The sequence below is a fragment of the Myotis lucifugus genome, unplaced genomic scaffold (assembly GCF_000147115.1).
Source record: "Myotis lucifugus unplaced genomic scaffold, Myoluc2.0 scaffold_134, whole genome shotgun sequence".
Lineage (NCBI taxonomy): Eukaryota > Metazoa > Chordata > Mammalia > Chiroptera > Vespertilionidae > Myotis > Myotis lucifugus.
The window spans coordinates 2004061-2025179 of record NW_005871182.1 but is presented as its reverse complement, the minus strand read 5'-3'; the positions used below and the strand labels follow the sequence as shown (position 1 = coordinate 2025179).

Sequence of the window (21119 nt, the reverse complement as noted above, 5' to 3'; positions counted from 1 at the left end):
TTTCAGAATGAAAGGACTAAGTATTTTGCTTATAAAAATGATTATCTTATTTGATGCCACTCAGAATATAATTCCTTTGTGAAATACATGTTTTCTTTGATAATGATTTCGATTATGAATGTCCCCAGTTTTAGGTCCTTATCTACCACACAGGTTCTGAGGGTTAACTAAAATATTTTAAGACATTTTAACATATAAACATAAAGTGATTAAGTGAATGTATAACAGTATAATTTTTACTAGACATATGTCTGAAAGTCTCTTATTGACTGATCTTTTGAGGGCTTTTAGATCATCTTTACAAACTCATTGTTTAATTCCACAATCCAGTTTATAGTCTAATGTTGAGGTATTCGATACTTTTTTATTTTTTGTTTCAAAGTACTTAAAAAGTAGTATTGATTTTTGTACCATTCATTGTTCTGTTTGTCCTCATTAGTTGATTGTTGTGTGTTAAACAGACATCCCTGGAGCTTATTCTCCACACTCTGTGAATCCACTCATTAATCACCAGTCACCTTTGGAGATGGGAAAATTACTTACCTGTATTTCTTTTTCTCAGAAAGCGTGCTCTGGAATGGATTCACAAATGAGCTACCCTCCTTCTCTCAAAGAGTAAGGTTTCTGCTTTACAGGATTTTTTTCTTGGGTTATTTTTTCTCTCATCTTTTGAATTTGAAAAGAACTGAGGGAAGGCACCTGAAGAAACTACTGACATACTCACTAGGGGAGTTGCAAAGCTTGTGCTGTCCTAGGGGCAGTGCCAATGGCTCTTAAAGCTAGAAAGCTCATACTTGGAGGTGAAACAGGGGCTCAAAGAATCCATTTTCCCAGTGTACCTTCTGAAAGGATAAGTTTCAGGTAAGTAATTTTCTCTTACTATGTGATATGCTTTATTCATACTGATAAAAGGACACAAGTCCAGTCCTCCAGGTGCATAGGCATCTGTGTTTGTGCAGTTTAGGGGGATAAGCTTTATTGAACGTTAGCAGAATTGTAAAAACAAAATATGTCTGCTCATGAGGTACATGAAATGATAATGTATTATAAGTCAACAATAAATATTTAAAGGTACATTTATGATCAGGGTATTGTGCTAGTGTTGTCATTTCTTTTATTTCTTATTAAATAAAATCTTGATAAACTTATTTTTTAATAATTAGAAACAAAAAATACCTTTTGAACTCAAGTTCCAAGTGATGTTTAACTAAAATTGAGTGTTTATGAGCATGTTCATGCTCATACACACACACACACACACACACACACACACACACACACACACACACAGGCTAGGATAATGGCAATTACTTATTTTATGTTTTTAATATGTTTTTATTGATTTTAGAGAAAGAGGATGGGAGAGGGAGAGAGAGAAATATGGATCAGCTGCCTCCTGCATGCCCCTTACTGGGCATGTGCCCTGACCAGGAATGGAACCAGGGACATCTTGGTGCATGGGATAGTGCTCAACCAACTAAGCCACACTGACCAGGGCCAGTTATTCACTTTAAATTAGATGCTGTCTGTATGTATATTGACCAGAATGAATCGCTGAAATAATATTTAAATATATACAATTAACATGTTAAACGCCATGGCAGTCACCGGTGACTGAAACGGAAAGGAAGACAAAACAGGCTTGGTGTCTAACGTGTTAAAAAAATTATTGTGAGATAGTTTGAGCTATCATAAGTAAGAGTTTTTCCATATAGTAGCTATATGTAGTGAGGATTTAGCTCCTTAACACATAGATTCAATAGAGCTCATCAAGTATTTCTAATCAGTTCTTCAACTACTAAATGCAAGGTGGCTACTAAAGAGTAGCAAAATATTAAACATTTACTCATTGATTTTCTGTGTATTTTGTCTTATTAAATTACATGTTGATTTAATATTTTAAAGTTTCAAATATTTTATATACTTTTATTTCAGAAGAAGTTTTTAAGTGAAACTTACCTTTAAAATGATAAAATGGACAAGATAGTATTTTAAAATACAGTTACACTTTTCACTTAGGATTAAGGCAAATTTGGCCACCTTCTACCATTTGAAACAGTATCTCTGAACTTGGAAATAAGCAAAACAGAGTTTTGAATAGCAAAAGGCAATCACAGAGTTTGTGAATTTTTCTCTGGTTTTCAGAAAAGGCAGTTATGTCCTGGTCACAGGGATTATTGACTGCTAAAACTAGTAGCTATCTCCAGAAGCAAGAAAAAAGAACACATCAGTGTATACCTGAAGCAATTTAGCTTCCAAGGGTATTCATCTTAATTTCTTACAAGGATATTACTACAGTGATATTGATTCAGAATTTCCTTGTCTAAGACTGTTCATTTAATTGTTCACTCAAAGATTTTGGGCAGCTTTGTCAAAAGAACTTGAAATTGAAGTGGACATTTAATACCACTGATTTGAATCAATAAATTATTATGGCAGATTGTAGATTTGTCTTTTTTTTTTTTTTTTTTAAAGGAAAGAAGTTCTTTTTTTTTTTTTTTTTAAATCTATTTTATTGATTTTTTACAGAGAGGAAGGGAGAGAGATAGAGAGTTAGAAACATCGATGAGAGAGAAACATCGATCAGCTGCCTCCTGCACATCTCCTACTAGGGATGTGCCCGCAACCAGATACATGCCCTTGACCGGAATCGAACCTGGGACCTTTCAGTAATACCACTGATTTGAATCAATAAATTATTATGGCAGATTGTAGATTTGTCTTTGAATCTTCTGACAGTCACCTGGCAAAGAGGAAAAATGGGGTAAATTATGTAATTTTCATTATTCAGAGAAGGAAATACATAAATTCTTCAAAGACAAAAAAATCTATGCTTTTAAATTTTGATAGAAATGTCTGATGAATTACTTAATATAGGTGCATTGAGTAATGAACTGTCACTGTGTAAGAACTTTTTCAGTGCAAGATCTATAGTGGATCTGTGTTTACAAATAGGTTTTTATATACAGAAAGCAGACAATTGTCTCAGAACCTGTTGCTTGATTCTAGGATATCATGTAAGATGCAATATTGATTTAATAATGGCTCTTGGGGGAAAATAAACTGCCACATTGAATACTTGTACATAGTAATGTATATGAAAAGTTAAAATGTGACAGTTAAGGAAATATATATAGTGTAGAGATGTGACCATTAAAGATGATTAGCATCAACAATTAAGTTTTAAGAAATGTGATGTCTGGTTTTTCAAAAAAAGATATCAAAAGGGTTTTATAATTTTGCACCGTTCATTATTTATAACATGATATTTTTTAGCAAGATAAACAGAAAACTTAAAAATCTTAATTATCCAGTCTAAGAAATCTGTCTTCTCAGGTGTGAGCATAATAATTGGATATGTGAACTTGATCTGAAAATGAAGCACAAGACACATAGTGTGTGCATACATGATTGGTGTGCTGTGATATTTTCCAAAATGCATTTTTGTAAATCTTTTAAAATAAAGAAATAGAAAAGTAATGAGTTCTTGGAAATAAGAGTGTTGCTGAAATAAAGATTTAGATGCAACATAATTAGTATAATACTCCACAATTATGTGGGTTTAGAACACATTGTTTTAGGTTTTCTTCTGACTTTAGTAGGAAGCAAAGTTTATCTCCTCAGTCTTTCGTTTTCTGTCTTCTTTTTGAGCTTCTTCTATTTTACCCTCTGGAGGATGGCTAAACATTGAATGTTCTGTGCTTGCACCCTTATTGAGATCTTATTGTTAGATTAGGACTGTTGTGTTGTGAATTCTATTTTAAGGCACTTGTATTGATCCTTTTCCAAGTAGAAAGTTTTGCGAAAATGAGATAAAATTTTTTGAGGTAATAAAAATCACACAAACCACATGTATCTCTGATCTACACTTTATTTTTTTTTCTGTAATAGAGATCAAATCTTTCATTTGTACAGCAAAAGCTAAGCTTTCATTGACTTGTTACATTGAGAGTTTTCTTAAACCAAAATTTCTTGCATCATACTCTTTGGGTTTACTCTCCATTTTAGACTGATATAATATATTTAACAATGCTTCTAACTTTTAAGCTGTTTTGTTTCCTTAGTCTTTTGTATTGCTATAAGGTTTTACAATTTGAAATAGTTTTAACATTATAAAACACTGGTGATATATAATTTCTTTACTACCTTCCCAAATATGCCTTTTATTTTTATATACCAAGGGCTCTTGGGAATGATTTTCTCAGAGGCTTAAGCTGTGCTTTGCCTTCCTTGAGAACTGAAATTATTTGGTAAGCGATTGCGTTCTTTTTAGCTTCTAATTTTTCCCTATTTTATTTTGTACATGATATTTGTTTCAAGGTCAAAGGTTCCGTTACAGTTACTATGATGAATCCCAGGGGGAGATTTATAGATCCATTGAACATCTAGATAAAATGGTAAGTCTTTCAGGTGTGGGGTTTTAATGCTCTAAGATTTTTTTCTTTAATTAATTTCAGATTAGTGATTCAAGACTTAATATGTTGAAACAATGGACTAATAATTCTTTATCTTTAAGTGTGCAAAGTATAGTTTGTAATCATATAAATATTGATTATAAAAAAAATCCCTGTCCTATTAGTGGAAATTTCCTTCATCTTAATTTTATTTGATTAATGAGACAACTTAAGAATAATTAGATACGGATTTTTGATATTATTTGGGGGAATGTGTTTGTTTTAGGGACACCGGGAACTAATGCCAATATTTACTGTTAAGTGGAAAAAAACAGAGCAGATTCTTAGTTTTTTTTATTATTAACTAGAGGCTCAGTGCATGAATTCGTGCTCAGGTGGGTTCCTGCCAGCCTGCCCTGATTGGAGCTATCGGGGCTGGGCTGGTGGGGGGAGGGCGATAGTGGGAATTCGACCGGCTGGCCCCGCCCTCGAATGGGGTGGGGGGGTGATTGAGGGTGGGTCTGGCGAGGGGGGGAGGGTCCGTGGCCAGCTAGGGGGAGGGGCTGCGGGCGGTTGGTCGGCTGGCCCCGCCCCTGATTAGGGTGGGGGGGCTGATCAGGGCGCAGCTCGCATCAAAGCAACTGGTCGTTCCAGTTGTTCCGGCATTCCGGTTGCTTGGTGTGTGTGTATATATATATTTTTGACCATTTAGATTTTTCTTAAATGGAATTTCAAATTTTTTTAATTTTTAAAAATATTTTTTATTGATTTTAGAGAGAGGAAAGGAAAGGGAGAGACAGATAGAAACATCAGTGATGAGAGAATCATCGATTGGCAGCCTCCTGCATGTCCCACATTGGGAATTGAGCCCGTAATCCCAGCATGTACCCTGACCGGGAATTGAACTGTGACCTCCTGGTTCATGGGTCGATGCTCAGGCTGGCTGTTATTTTAAATACAGAATATAAAAATGATTTTATTTTTACCTAGCCCAGAAATACAGTAGACATTGATCCTGTCATTTTCCTTGAAGTACTATGGTAGTCATAGTACTTCTTTTAACGTTTAAAAAGTCATATAAATCATTTTGGTATCTACTCATAACAGAATATTAAACCTAGCAAGTATATCACTAATGTGCTCTGAACTTTGATAGATCCTTTCAATTCTCTAGTCCTCAACTTGTCATCTCTGAGATGAGATACTTGGAGTAGGTAGTCTCTAAATTGTCTTTAAACTCTATCAGCCTTGAAGTCTGATTTGTTAAAATCAACTTTACCACTGTGTTAGTAGCTTTATGCATATGTTTTAGTACAAGAATATTTAGTCTATAGCAGACAAAGTGTTTTAGTAAGAAATCTGGATCTGAACCTACAAGTAGATTACATTGCATAATATATTTTATTAAAAGCCAGATGGAATGAATGCAAATTTAGTTACTTACGAGATTTTTATAATATTTAAATTTATTTTGTTACTTTAAATACAATTATAGCTTAATACTTTTACCTTTGGGATTTGTCTAGATTTCAATTTAGTTTTCTTTTGACTTTAATATGCTATCTTTTCAGTCATTAAATTCTTTTCTGGCTTCTAGTTCTAATCTTATTTTTCTGAGCTTCAGGTATCAGTTGCCTCATCACTTATTTTCTTCATACAGCTAGTAGGTGTCTGCTGTGTATCTGGTACTCTGTGTAGCTTTGATGATGTTAAGAGGAGAAAACATGGTCTCTGACTTAGTGGAATTTATAGTCTAGTCTTTGAACAGACTTAAACAGAAGTTATCACAATACAGAAATAGAAGAGATATTTAGGAAGTAGTATGGACACACTGGTCTCCTTAATGTTCCTCAGTAAACCCATATATGTGCCTAGCTTAAGACCTTTGCCCTTTTTGCACTTGACTGTCTAATTTACCTCAGGGCTGTGCTCAGCTTTCACCTTCCCAATGAGGACTAGTGGCCACCCTTTTTAATTTTGCATCCTATACACTCACTCTATTCAGTATTCCCAACCCATCTTACCTAGTCTACTTTTTCTTCTAACAGACTAAAACATTTACTTATTTATTACAATTATGTTTGGATATTTTTTTTCCACCAGTGTATCTGATGTACTTAGAATAGTGATTAGAACATAATAAGTAGGTGCTCAATAAATATTTTTCAAATGAATGAATTAGTGCATATTACCATCCAATATGTATAATTAAATGAATATCCTAATTGTAAATGACAAAGAAATAAGTGAAAGTAATTTATAATAAATCAATATATATTTAATGTGAATGTCCAGGCACAACTCTATTAATAAAGATATACTGAAGGAGTTAGATGCTTACACACATAGTATCATTAATGGGACAACTAAAAATGCAAACTTAGTAAAGTTGTAAACTAAACAAAGTATATAGTCTTCCCTCACTTTATAAGATAGTTCCATTCCTGGGAAATCTGTATATTAAAATCACATGAAACTTCTTTATGTTTGTATGTAGAATAGACTTAGGATGTAGATAATTATAAGCAGGTTTTCACCTACATGGAAATGGGAAAGTGTCATGGGATGAGAACAGCACTTTGTGTGTGGGACTGTCCTGGATTGCAGGACAGTCAGCATCCCTGGACTCCACCCACTAAGTCCCCCAGTAGCATCTTCTCATCATTGAGACAACCCAAAACTGTGTCCACAGTTTTTTATTATGCTCTATGGTGAACAGTTATTGTATGAATGTACCCTGCTTTATTCTTCATTTTAGTACTTACTACTATGTGATTATAACTTAGTATTTGTTGATTTGTTTGGCGATAACCTCCCCTATTAGATTATAAGCTTCATGAAATCAGGATCTTTGTCCATTTTGTATCAGCCTGTCAGTGGGTACTAAGTATATATTTATTGAATGAATCGATGGACAATTGGATGGGGAAGTGGTGAGAAATGGAGCCAGAGAATCTAGAACAGGCTATTTAAAGAATATTAATAGGAAAGTGATAAAATCAGATTGTATTTGAATAGATCATATAGCTGCAATGGAGCAAATGGATTGGAGGGATGCCAGAGGAGAAATGAGTAGACTAGTTGGGTAATTCAGGTGAAAAATGGTAATTTAGACAGTGGATGGGGTAGTGATGTTGGAAGAGAGGGGGACAGAGTGGATGTGTTCAGTATATATAAAAGACAAATTTACAATAGGTCTTGGAAAAGGAAGTATCAAGGATGGCCCCTAAATATCTGGTTTATGCTACTGTGGGGTATTGCTATTCACTTACGTCAGAAACATAAGCTGATAGGTGCAGATATTTTAGGAGGTATGGAGATCGTAAATTCTATTAGGGGATATATGCAGTTGCCTTTAAGACATTCAGGTGGAGATGTCAATCAAGTAGGCATTTGGATTACAGTGTAGGCACTTGTGGAGCTATGGCAGTAAACAAGCAGACTTGATCTCACAGAAATTTTATTCTAATGGAAGGGAGATACACATTTTTTAAAAAAAGGTAACGATGTCCCCAGTGGTTAGAGTATTGGGTGTGGTCTGAAGGGTCATGGGTTTGATTCCCGGTTAACGGCATGTACCTGGGTTGCAGGTTCGATCCCTGGCCCCTGGTCAGGGCACATGTGGGAGACAACCAGTTGATGTGTCTCACATCGATGTTTCTCTCTCCCTCTCTCCCTTTCCCTCCCTCCCTCCCTCCCTTCTCTGTTTCCCTCCCTTCTACTCTCTCTGAAAAATCAATGGAAAAAATCCTCTGGAGAGGATTAACAAAAAAAAATAAAAAATAAAAAAGGTAAGGATGTGTGTAAATTAGTTTCCAATAGTGATGTGTGCTATTTAGAAAATATTTAAATGGTTTTGAGATAGTAAATGATTCTAGGCTGATTGGAGAAAGACTTCCTTGAGGAGGAACATTAAACTGAAATATAAGTGATAAGGAGGAGCAAACCAAGTAATGATCAGAGGGAAGGTCTACACTGAAGGAATTGCCAGTGCAAAGACCTTAAGATGGGAAAGATGCTGGTGTGTTAGGAGAAAAGAAAAAAGTCCAGTGTTGCAGTAGTAGAGTAGGTAAGGGTAAGAATGGTTTGAGCTTTGGTAAGAGAGGCAGGGGTCAGATAATGCAGGGCTTTATATTCCAGGGTAAGAAGTTTATGTAAGTGCAGTGGGAAGTGAGGTGATCTAATTTGCATTATTTTAAAGGTTACTCTGGCTGTTTAGAGAATGGGTTTTGACACCAGGGTCAGAAGTAGTAATAGTGGGTGTTGGTAGTAAGTTAGGGAGAGATGACAGATGGTAAATAAAGCCAGGGCAAAGATGAGATTGTCTACAGTAGTAGTCATCAATTCTGGTTTTACAATTGAAATAAACTGAAACTTTTTCAAATAGACTGGCCAGTACCTGCCTCTGGAGATCCTCTTCGGTAGTATAGAGTCACAACATCTTTATTCCTAAAATAGCTTGGTAGTAAATTTGAACTGGACTACTATGGTTCTTGATCTGTTGAAGTTTTCTCACCTTTTCTCTTTATATTATTTGTGAACTTTAATCAGGCAACATTTAATTTTGCAAATGTAAGAATTTGCAAATCAGTGAATGATGGTTTTTTTTTGTTTGTTTTTTAAATACATTTTATTGATTCTTTACAGAGAGGAAGGGAGAGGGGTAGAGAGTTAGAAACATCGATGAGAGAGAAACATCGATCAGCTGCCTTCTGCACACTCCCCACTGGGTATGTGCCCGCAACCAAGGTACATGCCCTTGACCGGAATCGAACCTGGGACCCCTGAGTCCGCAGGCCAAACCGGTTAGGGCTATGAATGATGTTTTTAACATATGGAAAATGTTTTCCCCAAAACATTGGCTTACCTGTTGCTTTCAAGTGAGTGAACATAATAGCATCCTTTGGAACTCTCTAGAACTGTGTTCATATCTAAGTACTTTAATAGTCTTTGTTATTCTGTGTTTGTGTTATATATAAACACCCATAGTTAATTCTTTTAACCTTTCTACTAACTGCTTTGTTAGTTTATATTAAGAGTGCTAGCTTAATTTGTCTCTCTTGATCAGTTAAATAGATAGACCTTGGTTTCTTATTTTGAGGCAGAGCAGAAAAGAGTATCATTTACCCATTGGCATGATTATCATATTTTTCCTGAAATTATTGCTTTTATGCTAGCTTCAAAGTCTTTGAAACTTCAAAAGTATAAGTAGAACCAGTGAGCTTTAGGTGACTTCTAAATCTGCATCTGACTTACCTTACTTTAGATGTCCAAAGAAGCATAATTTTAAAATTTTTATTTAAATAGCCTGTAATATAATTTCTGAATAAATATCGAGTATTTGCTTCATATTAATATGATTGATTTTAATATTTGATAGAACATTTGACTTGGAGTTGACTTTTGCAGTCCATTTATTGAAGCATTTCTATTTATGTATAGATTTTTAAATGACTCATAAGTGTTCTGTTCTTGTATTAGCATGCTGTTAATTCAAGTTATAAATCAATTCTGGAAGTTAGAATAAATGGATTAAAGTAATAAGAATGGTTTAGCTCTGTTTGAATACTCATGTATGTATGTTTTTATACATATGTGTGTATATGTACTCTCACTGTTAGGCAGACTTTCTTATAGTGTTTTCTTAATTGATTTATATAACCAAATGGTGAATATCCCTCTGTATATTTCTTATATATTTATTAAAGTATCATTTTATGTTATAAATAATCTCATTCAAGAACCAATATCTTAGTTTCCATATTCAGTTTTTTCAGAGCAAATACAGTGAAATTGGTGGTTCTCTTTGTAAGTATTACAAAAATGTTAGTAATTCTGAATTATAAATAATTATACATTTTGAAAGTTTGATAGAGTGAAATTATTTTTAAGTATAAAATTTTAGATTTAACCTGTTTAAAATTTGTGTGTTAACTAGTTTTGGTCCTTTTTGGTTACCAAAAAAGTCTTGTTAAATGTAGTTATTAAAAAGCTAGGAAACAAACAAAAGTAGGTTCTAGTTTCCAAAGCAAAAGAAAAATAGCTGTTTGTATTACAAAATGTTTATATCTCTAGCATTTGAGTATCTTGGAAATTAATTTTGTGAAAAAATACATACATAAAGAAAAAAATATATAAGAAAACAAAGTGGATCTTCCAAAAGTTGTATTTGAGGGAGCGAGGTAACTGGTTATAACAGCTGTGGGCAAACTACGGCCCGTTTGAAATGAATAAAACTAAAAAAAAAAAAAAAGACCGTACCCTTTTATGTAATGATGTTTACTTTGAATTTATATTAGTTCACACAAACACTCCATCCATGCTTTTGTTCTGGCCCTCCGGTCCAGTTTAAGAACCCATTGTGGCCCTTGAGTCAAAGTTTGCCCACCCCTGGGTTATAAGATACAGATTCTGAAAGTCATAGTATTATTAGCTACTGACCATGGTTTTTTGGTAATTAGTACTTTGTAATTTCAGTAACTACAGTGACCAAAGCAGAACATATTTTAAGACATTGATTTTTGTTAACTTCTTAGATCACATACTTGAAACATTAGCCATACTTATACATATTTTACATTATTTTTTCTGTATCACTTTTGATGTAGACCAATATTTCAATATGGACATTGGCAAATTACTTATGATTTGGCAGAGAGAATCCAAAAATGTCATTGTAGTCATCCTTACAACTTCTTTTCCTTCCACATTTATTAGTAAACACTTCATTTTCTTTGAACTTCAGCTACTTTTCTTCCTTCTTACTCTTTTGAAATTGAAATTATTTATATTTGTCTATTCATACCTTTCTCTTGACTTAGACCAATAGTTTCTTTAGTAGTCTTTAGCAATTGTAAAACATCATTTTTAAGATAGCTAGCTATTTAAGATAATGATTTAAGATAGCTGTATAATATCATCTTTAAGGTAGTACATTGCTTCTAACACAATGGTCTTTAGGGTGATGTTTTTTTCCTATAAAATTTTTTTCACTATATGATTTTATCTTGATGCCTCTTACAGAAATCAGAATATTTTCTGTTCTCCTCTTACCTTCCTAAATGTGTACTCATCTTTCCAACATAAATATATATTCACTTAAAAAGAGTCCTAATGATTTGATAATATGATTAATTATGTGTTCATAATTAGAAGACATGATTCTAGTTTTTATTTCTTAAAGACCTCTTAAAAAGTTTAGCTACTCTTTTGTGTTTGTTATTTTAGAGGGAGATTACTTCTGGGAGATAATAATTAAATAAAATTTAAGTATTTTATTATATATAGATAAACTTTTTTCAAAGGGGAGTTTTTTGTTATCTTACCAGAGTCCTGAATCTGCAGTTCTGTCCGTTAAAACTGCCTATTTAGGTTAGGACTGCCATTGGGATTTGATTGCAAGCTTTCACCCTTTACTGGGAGAGAGAGGACAATGATTGATACCCTCTGCCCTTCTCCCCCTCAAAGTAGAGACTTAGCTTTCAATCTGAGGATTTCTTGCTGAAGGTACTAACTTCCTCAGAAATCCAGTCTTGATGGATAGACTTTTGGTGTTTATAACATCTGGTTTGTATCTTAGAACTGAATGGGTAGTGACCCATTTCACTGCTCCATATTAGATTCAATTCATGTGAACAAATATTTGGTTTACTAGGCTATAGGCAAGCTTTCCAGTGCCTGGACCTTAGATTCACTGATCATATCTTCCAGTATTTTAAGAAATGGAAAAGTTAATTAGGCATATTTGAGAAGCATTTTATTTTTCATCATCTTGGAATTTTGGTAATAGTAATTTCAAAATTGTTAGCATCAAAACATAAACATATACTAAAGCATATTTGCCAGTGTTCTGTATTAGTTAATGGATGTCCCATTTTGCAATTTTATCATTATTGCTGTTGTTTGTGAACTTCATGAATTTTTCAGTTGTAAAGCCTTAACTTTTCTCTCTGTCCCTATTTTATTAAAAGGCATATCTCTTAACTATCATATTCATCAGAGAATTGAATGTAATGAAATTGATTCTCGCCCTAGTAGGTACATAACACGCTTTTGGGAATTAAAATTTTAAATTTAATCCCTTATATTCCATCATTAGGGTTTTTTTATTGTTGTAATTCAACCAGTATCTTCATTTTGAACATTTTATTTAGTAACGTCTTCTACATTTATAACTTTATCTCTTTCTATATGAAATTTCTTGGTCAGTTTCACTGAATTATTTTCTTCTAAAGTGGGATCATTATTTTCCTTCTCTTTGAATCCCTCATGTCAATATATACATTTCATATGTTTGTTCAAAAATGTGCTTTGAGATTTTAATATTAAAACATACATTGGAACCTCAATGCCACATAATTTATTAATGATTGGAATTCTATTTAAGGTAAGCTGTCCTAGACTTCATCCAAGAGCATTAAAATTCTCACATAACATGTATACCATATTATTTAAAGAGATTATTTAAAGAATTGTTGGTATGTCTTTGTTATACGAGGTAAGGCAGAGTAGTCAATGAGAAAGAGCCTAGGATTATAAAGTTAGAGGCAAGCTTTTAACCTTCTTCATGTCTGTTTCTTCATCTTTAGGGAGTTATATCTTGATTATCAGTATTTATGGAAAAGATTTGTTACTTCATCTCTGCTTGGTTTAGAAATATATTGTGTGATTTTTCTTTGCACCAGAATTAAAATACTAATTGTTTATCTTAACTTCTAAGGTAGTTCATCTGCCTCTGAGCTTACACCAAAGTCAGTGGAGGCTGTTGATGTGGTAGCCTTGTAGTTGTCAGGGGGAAGCCAACTTAGCATTAATCACTGGTTGTGGATAAGTCTAGAGAGTGGCTAATTGATATGCAGATAATTGAAAGTTGATTATACATGCATATGCCTGTCTTTTAGCTATAGTTGCAGCAGAATGTAATAATGTTTATGAAGGACTTAAATATTGTGTAAAAAGATTCTTTATTAATTAAATTTTGCTGCTGCCACTGCAATATTTGTATATCATCTATGATTACTATCATTTTTCAGATGACTGTTCATCTGATTACTCCAGGTGCTTTTTCACATTACTTGTTTTGTTGAAACATAATTTTAAAACCACACAAAATATATTAGTTAATTCCCTAGTTAAACTACCATTTACATTTCTCCTGAAGGATATTAATCCAGTTTATTGAACACAAATGTGTTTTACCAGAATAAGAAAATAAGGTAAGGTAATGAGTTAGAATCATTAATTTATTTGCCTGATTCAGATGAGTTAAAGTTGCCCTATGTATTTATTAATGTATTATGAACACATTATTTGAATGCATTTGCAGAATACAGAATTTAGTGTAAACAAGTGTCCGAGTCATAGTGATTGTTCTAATAATGGTCTACTAGTAAACATTGATTCTGAATGAAAATCTTGAAAATAAAGCATCCTAGTTTAAAGTATTAAAGAAATTAAAAGCTTTTCTTTTTAAAAATTTGTTCTTAAATGACCTACTTTGTTAACCTTTTATTAATCTTTTATGCACTTTAAATTAATTAAAAATATGCAAACTATTTTTTTCTTTAGTTTGTAGTATCTTCTTTATCAAATACCCAGAATACTGATGATTTAAAATGTCTTTAAGTTTAGTTATGGAAATAGTTAAGTTACAACCAACTCTTGATTATGACAATGGTAGGAGAAATATAGTGGATATCGGGAAAAACAGGTGTATATCAAATTTAAAATTTTATGAAAATTTTCACAATAGATTTACTTAAAAATATATAAAAATATAAAATTATGAAATGCTCAATGATTATCAGCTAAGTAGCAACTGGTGAAGATGGTGTAGAAACATATGAGGAGATCAGAGAAAAATAAATGGGGGTTAAAAGTTTTCTATTAATAAAGTGTATGTATTATTGAGAGTTGACTATAAGATTAGCTTTGGACAAATGAGTTTGGTATTTTACAAGGTTTATTTAATGTAGTCTATTTACTTCTCTTTAATTAAAAAATTACAGTGTTTAGCTCTAAGTAACAGTTCGTTTTAAATGTAACTGGGAAATAATAGTGTCCTTTTTTCCTTTTTCTTTCATTTTCTTTGTCTCTTTCTCTCCCCCTCTCACTTACTTTTAGGGTATGAGTATTATAGAACAATTAGATCCTGTATCTTTTAGTAATTACTTGAAGAAATACCATAATACTATATGTGGAAGACATCCCATCGGAGTGTTATTAAATGTGAGTATCCTTAAGAAGCCTTGATTTTTAATATTTGATCCTATGATGTTTTAAAATATCTTCAATTCTTAAGGTAACTTAGTAGCATAGGTTTTCGGTCCATATAGTCAATTTTCTTTTAGTACATTTAAGATAATTTGGATTTCCATTGTTTTGGTACCTGAATAAAGTTATATGTCACTGGAAGACAGGCTGATATTTTCTTTTAAATGCAGAAAGTTATTTAGAATGCAGACCCATTTTCTCTAGATTCTCAGCCAATTCCAGTATGCTCTTTATAAATATAAACCAAAGTAACCTTTCAAGAGATGTTCTTATTGATTTCTTGGTTTTATTTAGTGTCCTAGACTATATAAAAATAAATAGAAGATTTTGCTCTTGAACTTTAGAAATGTGTAAGTTAATAAAGCAAGACAGATGACATGTATATATTTTTCTCTTTACAAGAAAAACAGTAGTAATTCATTTAAGGAATGGAGGTAATAGGTGGAAATCTTTTTTCTAAAATATGGAATGCTTCACGAATTTGCGTGTCATCCTTGTGCAGGGGCCATGCTAATTAATCTTCTCTGTATTGTTCCAATTTTAGAATATGGGCTGCCGAAGTGAGCACCAGAAGTCTTGGTTAGCTGGAAATTTGAAAGAGAGAATAACTTTAATATTTTCCCTAATAAAACAGTATGGATTTCCTGAAATAAAATGCAAGACTTTTTAAGAAAGAAGGGAGTGTATACTCAGGAATGGGAGGAGGAGGAAGTAATAATAGGCTCAATTAAAATAAAAATCCTGGTATACCTCTTGAAACTTAATTTATATACATTTTAACCTTAGCCAGAGTCAGACAAAGAAAAGACTGCAACAATTCAAGATAGTAGAGTAGCTAAGATTTGGTTTAGAGAAAAGAGAGAAAGATGCTATGAATTAATTTGTTTTTGTTTTTAAGTGGTCTTATCAAAGAAGTACTTTGATAGAATTAAATAAGGAATTATCATTTATTCCTATTTAACATGAGTTGAAGAGAAATTAAAGAAACAAGTGACGAGTGAAAGAGATCTAGGCACCAGCTGTGAAGTGGGCCAAGTTAAGCCACCAACGCATTCAAAGAGTGCTAATCACATCTTTCTTTTTTAGGCTATTACAGAGCTCCAGAAGAATGGAATGAATATGAGCTTTTCCTTTTTGAATTATGCTCAGTCAAGCCAGTGCAGAAACTGGCAAGACAGTTCAGTGAGTTACGCTGCTGGAGCACTCACGGTCCACTGACGCTCTGAATCCTCAGGGATGCCACCTGCACATACTCATACTCTGTTCGGGGTCCCAGCCTAGCCCTTACCAAGACCCAGATCCTGGTTTGGGGGGATTCTGAAACCTCAAACAAATAGAACTTTCTTCTCTTCTTTTCTAGTAGGTGTAGTCCTTCCTTAATTTCAACTCATTAAAAAATGCTTTATAGTTTAGGGCAGTGGAAGGAAGGCTGGCATCAAATATTTTGATCAAAGAAGATGGCAATGTAATGGCCCAGTTGTGGCAGTGTTTTGAAAGTAACTTGTAAAGCATTTACCATATCCTAAATTTGCACTCTTTGCAGACTTGTGCACATATATTCCGCTTTCAGAATAGTTTTGCAAATTGTACACAGACAAAAAAGGTGGAAGCTTTTTAATAAAGAAATTGCATTTATAAATGATCTGTATTAGAATATAATAATTCTCCAGTTATAGTCAATTACTACCCGTGTTGTACAACAGATACCTTCTATTTTAGTTGCTAATAAAGGGCTACACAACTCAAAATAGTCTGATTTAAACTTATTGCTCTGTGGTATATATGAAAATTGTTTTTTATTAATTCATCTCAATTTTTATGTTAAAAGTGGTAAACTTCAGTTCTTATATAAAAATATGTTAGAATGTATTTTATATTTTGCATATATATGTGATTTTTTATCACAGATATTAGAATCATATTTTAGTGCTAGCTTTTTAAATTACATAGTTTTTTTTGTGTGTGTGACATCACTTTGTGTCATTACTATATTGTATATTCAAGATTGATAAAAGAACATAGATGTAGTCCTTTCCTCTAAAGATAGTGTTTGATAGGCAGTAGTCTGCAAATGAGGAAACATTGAAGAGTATTCTTAGAGTTTTTTAAATCATTGCAGACCATAGACTGCTGCTATGCTTTTTAAGTGCTTTAAGCACTTTGACTTGAATTTTTAGCAAGACATCATTAACAATAACAACAAAAAGCCACTGGATTTTTTTATAGTTCTAAAATATTTTTTCATGACTTTTGGTGCGGCTCTTCCAACTAAAATAATGGTATGGTGTTGTATTTCTTTCTTTAGCATAGACCAATTCTAGTGACATTGGAAAAAAATGTATTCAGTTAGGTAATTATTGGCCACCATGCATGTACTAGATTATACCTATTTTAATCTAACAGTGGGTATCTTCATTACATTGGAGAACATTTATATCTTCAATGATATACCAGAATAGCACAATTTTTAGATGCCTTGCACCAATTTTATTTAAAAATTGCATTTCTTATTTACTAAATATCAACTTTCTATACACTAAAATTGAGATAAAATAATGCTGCTTTTGGATTCAAAATTACCCACCTAAACATATGTGGAAATTATACTCTAACATATTACTGATTTATTTCCCATAATTTAGATACATTTTTAAGTGCTATAAATATTTATTCCTTATTTACTATATAGAATGTAAAATTTTCAAAATTGACTATGAATGAATTTTTAATGTTTTCTGAGTATAAAACTAATACATGACTATTATGGAAAATTTAGAAAATACTGAAAAGTATAAAGAAGAGAAAAAATTGTCTGCAATTTCACTATCCAGAGATAATACTGTTAATTTTTTTTGTATTTTCTTTGTCTTTGTCTATGCTATTTATATGTATGAGTGTGTACATGTGATTGTGTGTGTGCATAATAACAATATTGAGATTATACTGACCATATAGTTGTATCCTACTTTTATAACTTAAGATTATAAGTCCTTCCCCATATCTTTAAAAATGTGATTTTTAAAAAATGACTGCCTAATTTTCTGTTATATGAATATACCATAATTGAACCCATTCTCTCCTTGAATATTAGATTGTTTCTAATATTTCAAAATTATAAATAATAGCAGATGGACATCTTTGTATGTGAAATTTGAACTCTGTATTAGACTAGTTCTTTAGGGTATATTCATGGAAATGGGATAATTGGTTTAGATGCTGAGAACTTTTTAGGCTCTTTAAAATGTGACCAAATTACCCTTCAGAAAGTTTGTGCCAAATTAGCAATATAGGAATACTCATACTGCTCTTCTTGACTATTGATTTTTATTTTTTAAATCTTTGACAGTTTGTTAAGCAAATATTTGTTTGTTCTTTTGATCATTCTAATTAATGAATGGCTTTACAATGAATCAGTTTTTTCCTTCTGTAATGTTATAGTTGATTGTTTAATAAAAAACACAAGAGGGTTGCTAGGTTGAGTGGGCAGTAGCCTTATTAGTATGTTTACTGTACATTTAAAACTCTAGAATATTTCAACATCATCCCTTTCCTAGAATATGAGCTTGTCTTTCATGCTCAGTCATTAACTAGAAAGAGTCCCAAGCTGATAGTTGAGTGTTGGGTTCTAGCTCTGCCCCTGCTACCAATTAATTCTCTCACCATAGATATTTCATGTTGTATCAAAACTTTCTCACCTGTAAAACGTAGAAGTAATCTCTTAAGCACTTTCCAGTTTCAAAGTACTTTAATGTGATTTTACTCTTTAGAGATTCTGGTGTCACATATGTTTAAAGCTACATGATTGAATTAGATTAGAAGTATTATTTTTTTTCTTCTAACTCTACATACATGAAAATTGAAAGTCATTTTTAATAGAAAAGGAAAATTAATATGTATTATTTAATGTGGTTAAGATTACCTAAATTGTTGAACTTAAGCTTTTCTACTTTAAGTGCCTTTAGCAGTGTTTTGTATTTGCAAATCTAAAATGTAAATGAAATTATTATGTAGTTTTATATAGTTTCTTCTTTATTTTTACTTTGAGTTATTTGCAACTTTTTTTTTAAACCTTAGATTACACAGAGCAGTGTATTCATGGATTCTTCACTATTTCACTAGTGAGTTCTTGAGAAATGTATGTTAAAGATTAGCTCAGTGAGCAGGTAAGTAAATTCTTCATTTTGGGTGGGCAACAAGTCTTTATACAGAGTAGGATAAAGGACTATTCAGATAGTCCAGTGTTTATATTTAGATATCTTAATATGAAAGGTACAGGCACCCGGAGTTGATTAATGGTTATTGTTGTAGGTCTCAAAAATTTTCTTTGGTAGCAAATAGTTCATTACCCTAGAGTAGAGAGAGGTTGGCAAATGCTTTTGGTAAAGGGTTACATAGTAAATATTTTGGTTTTGCAGGCCAGATGATCTCTGTTTTATTTATTTACCTTTGTTATTGTAGTACAAAAGCAGCCATAGACAATGTGTTCCACTAAACCCAAAAGACACTGAGCTGGATTTGGTCCATGGCTGGTAGTTTGCTGTCCCCTGCCCTAGATGGTGTAGTTCACTTGTAGTTCAAATTATTGGCTAGTAATTTAAACTGCAACAAATGGTTGTATCATCCCAACCCTCTCTTAATTTGATGTAGTTTAGTTTCTGGATTTGAGTGTTATTTAGGATTATAAAGGTAAGTGGGAAGTGGGTAAGGGAAAATAGGAACTCGTGTTAAAAACACTTTGAAGCCCTTTTATTTGCTGGAGCCCACTGGAGGTTTGCTTAGCTGCCATAAATTGTGTCATGAGTGGGGATTGTGATTGGTTGTTGCAAATTATATAAATTTTTCAAGCACTTAACTACCTAGATGGTAGTAAAGAATGGATTAAAAAAAAAAAAGAAAGAATGGATCAGATGGACCTTTTTACCTGAGTATTTTAGGACACTAGACCAATAATTTAAGAGAGATTGTGAAATGTGAGACTTTGTTTTTGCCATGTAAAGACTTCTGTCACCATCACTTTACACCTTTCCCTTTCCCCAATATTTAGGAAGGACGTAAACTCAGAATTAAAGTTATTTAACCTGAAAAAATTTAAGTCTATGGAAGAATTATTACACTGTTCTTTTCTCATTTACTCTAGATCACTGAAAACTTCAAGTATCAGTCCATAGATTGGCAGTTGGGAAGTGCGGTGATATAGTTGCTGAAAGACCTAATGTAGTTATAAAACTATTATTGATTCGGAGATGTAATAAACCAAATGTACTTTGATATTTAGACTAAAACGTTTACATTATTTGTTAAATTGTATGTGCCACATGTTTAGAGGGACATTATGAGTTAAATGTTCACAGGGAGGCAACCAGAAAGCGAAAGGCCTGAGTGGTGTGGTAAGTGGGATGCAGTCCAAGAAATTGGCGATGTTTATTTTGGAGAAGATTTGAGTGACTGCCATATGTAAGAAGGAATAGGATTACTCTGTGTTGTTATTGATAAAATTAATTGTAAGAAATGAAAGTTTCTGGTTCCATATTTAATGTTCCTTATGAGGATTTCTAAATGAAAAGTGGCTGGCTTTGTCCTCATAAAATCATTGAAAGTATTCAAACAAAAGCTAGGTCGGGGTTCTAAAGTAGAATCCCTGTACTCTCGGCATCAGCATCACCTGGGTATATTGTGGTATAGATCTAAAATTATGGGTCACCAAGCTGAAAAAAGCTAATAGAATTAGTACAAAAAAAATGAAACATTTTTCATTTGTATAAAACTCTTAAGGGAAGTCATTTTTAAGTAAAAATTGATTTTGATAATTTAACACTAACTTTTAACACATTATAACTTGATAAGATGATTGTTAATTATTAGTGGTGGAACATTGGACACTTAGGATAATTAATGTACTTTTGTTTAGTTATAACATTTAAATATAAGGTAGAGTTCTCCCATTTACTAAAATAATTTAAGTGGTCTTTGAATAAATGACCTATCTTTATTAAACACAGATGCTTTTTGAATCTAAAACAGCCATATCATTAGCAGAAAAAAAAGGGTATTGAGGGAGCTTGTTCTTTTTCATACCTATTAATATCAAAATGGTAGGGGAATGAGCAGCAGCTGGTGGATAACTTTTTCTCTACGCTCTTCCTCTCCTCCTACCTGCAGATAGAGTTGCATGGCATGTCACAGTGGCGTCATCTGGTAAAGTTGCCCTCGAGCAATGCTGGCAACTGGGACCTCTGCCTTTTGCTAGTCATTCTTGTGGATGGATTTAGTTAGCTTATCATGAGTTAGACTCTGTCATTGATAGAGTCTGCTTGTTGGGTACTATGTGAAGAATTTTAGGGTTTTGGGCCTGACATTTGTCCACGGGTTCTACAGTGATCCCAGAGTGGTTTGTACCCACATTTATTCTGTGTGTGTGTGTATGTGTGTGTTTAATTCTAACGTAAACTTTTG

The 21119-nt window shown here is 32.8% G+C and overlaps 1 protein-coding gene and 1 non-coding gene across 6 annotated transcripts in view; one reads left to right on the top strand and one right to left on the bottom strand.

Annotated features, from left to right (window-relative positions):
• MEMO1 (mediator of cell motility 1) overlaps positions 1-16414 on the top strand; it is an 83559-nt gene extending 67145 nt beyond the window's left edge. For 3 of the 5 annotated variants that reach the window (XM_014460568.1, XM_023758606.1, XM_014460569.2), the window contains 3 exons: positions 4321-4397; positions 14517-14621; positions 15753-16414. In XM_014460568.1, the coding sequence (XP_014316054.1) occupies positions 4321-4397; positions 14517-14621; positions 15753-15884 (314 nt within the window). In that variant the 3' untranslated portion in view covers positions 15885-16414. Of the gene's footprint in view, positions 1-562; positions 862-4320; positions 4398-14516; positions 14622-15752 lie in introns of those variants that run through there. The other 2 variants (XR_002830614.1, XR_002830615.1) reach the window with 2 other exon arrangements.
• On the bottom strand, positions 15124-15234 carry LOC111827124. The gene has a single exon (XR_002830627.1). It is a non-coding gene; the product is annotated as a U6 spliceosomal RNA (small nuclear RNA).
• Positions 16415-21119: the final 4705 nt, after the last annotated feature.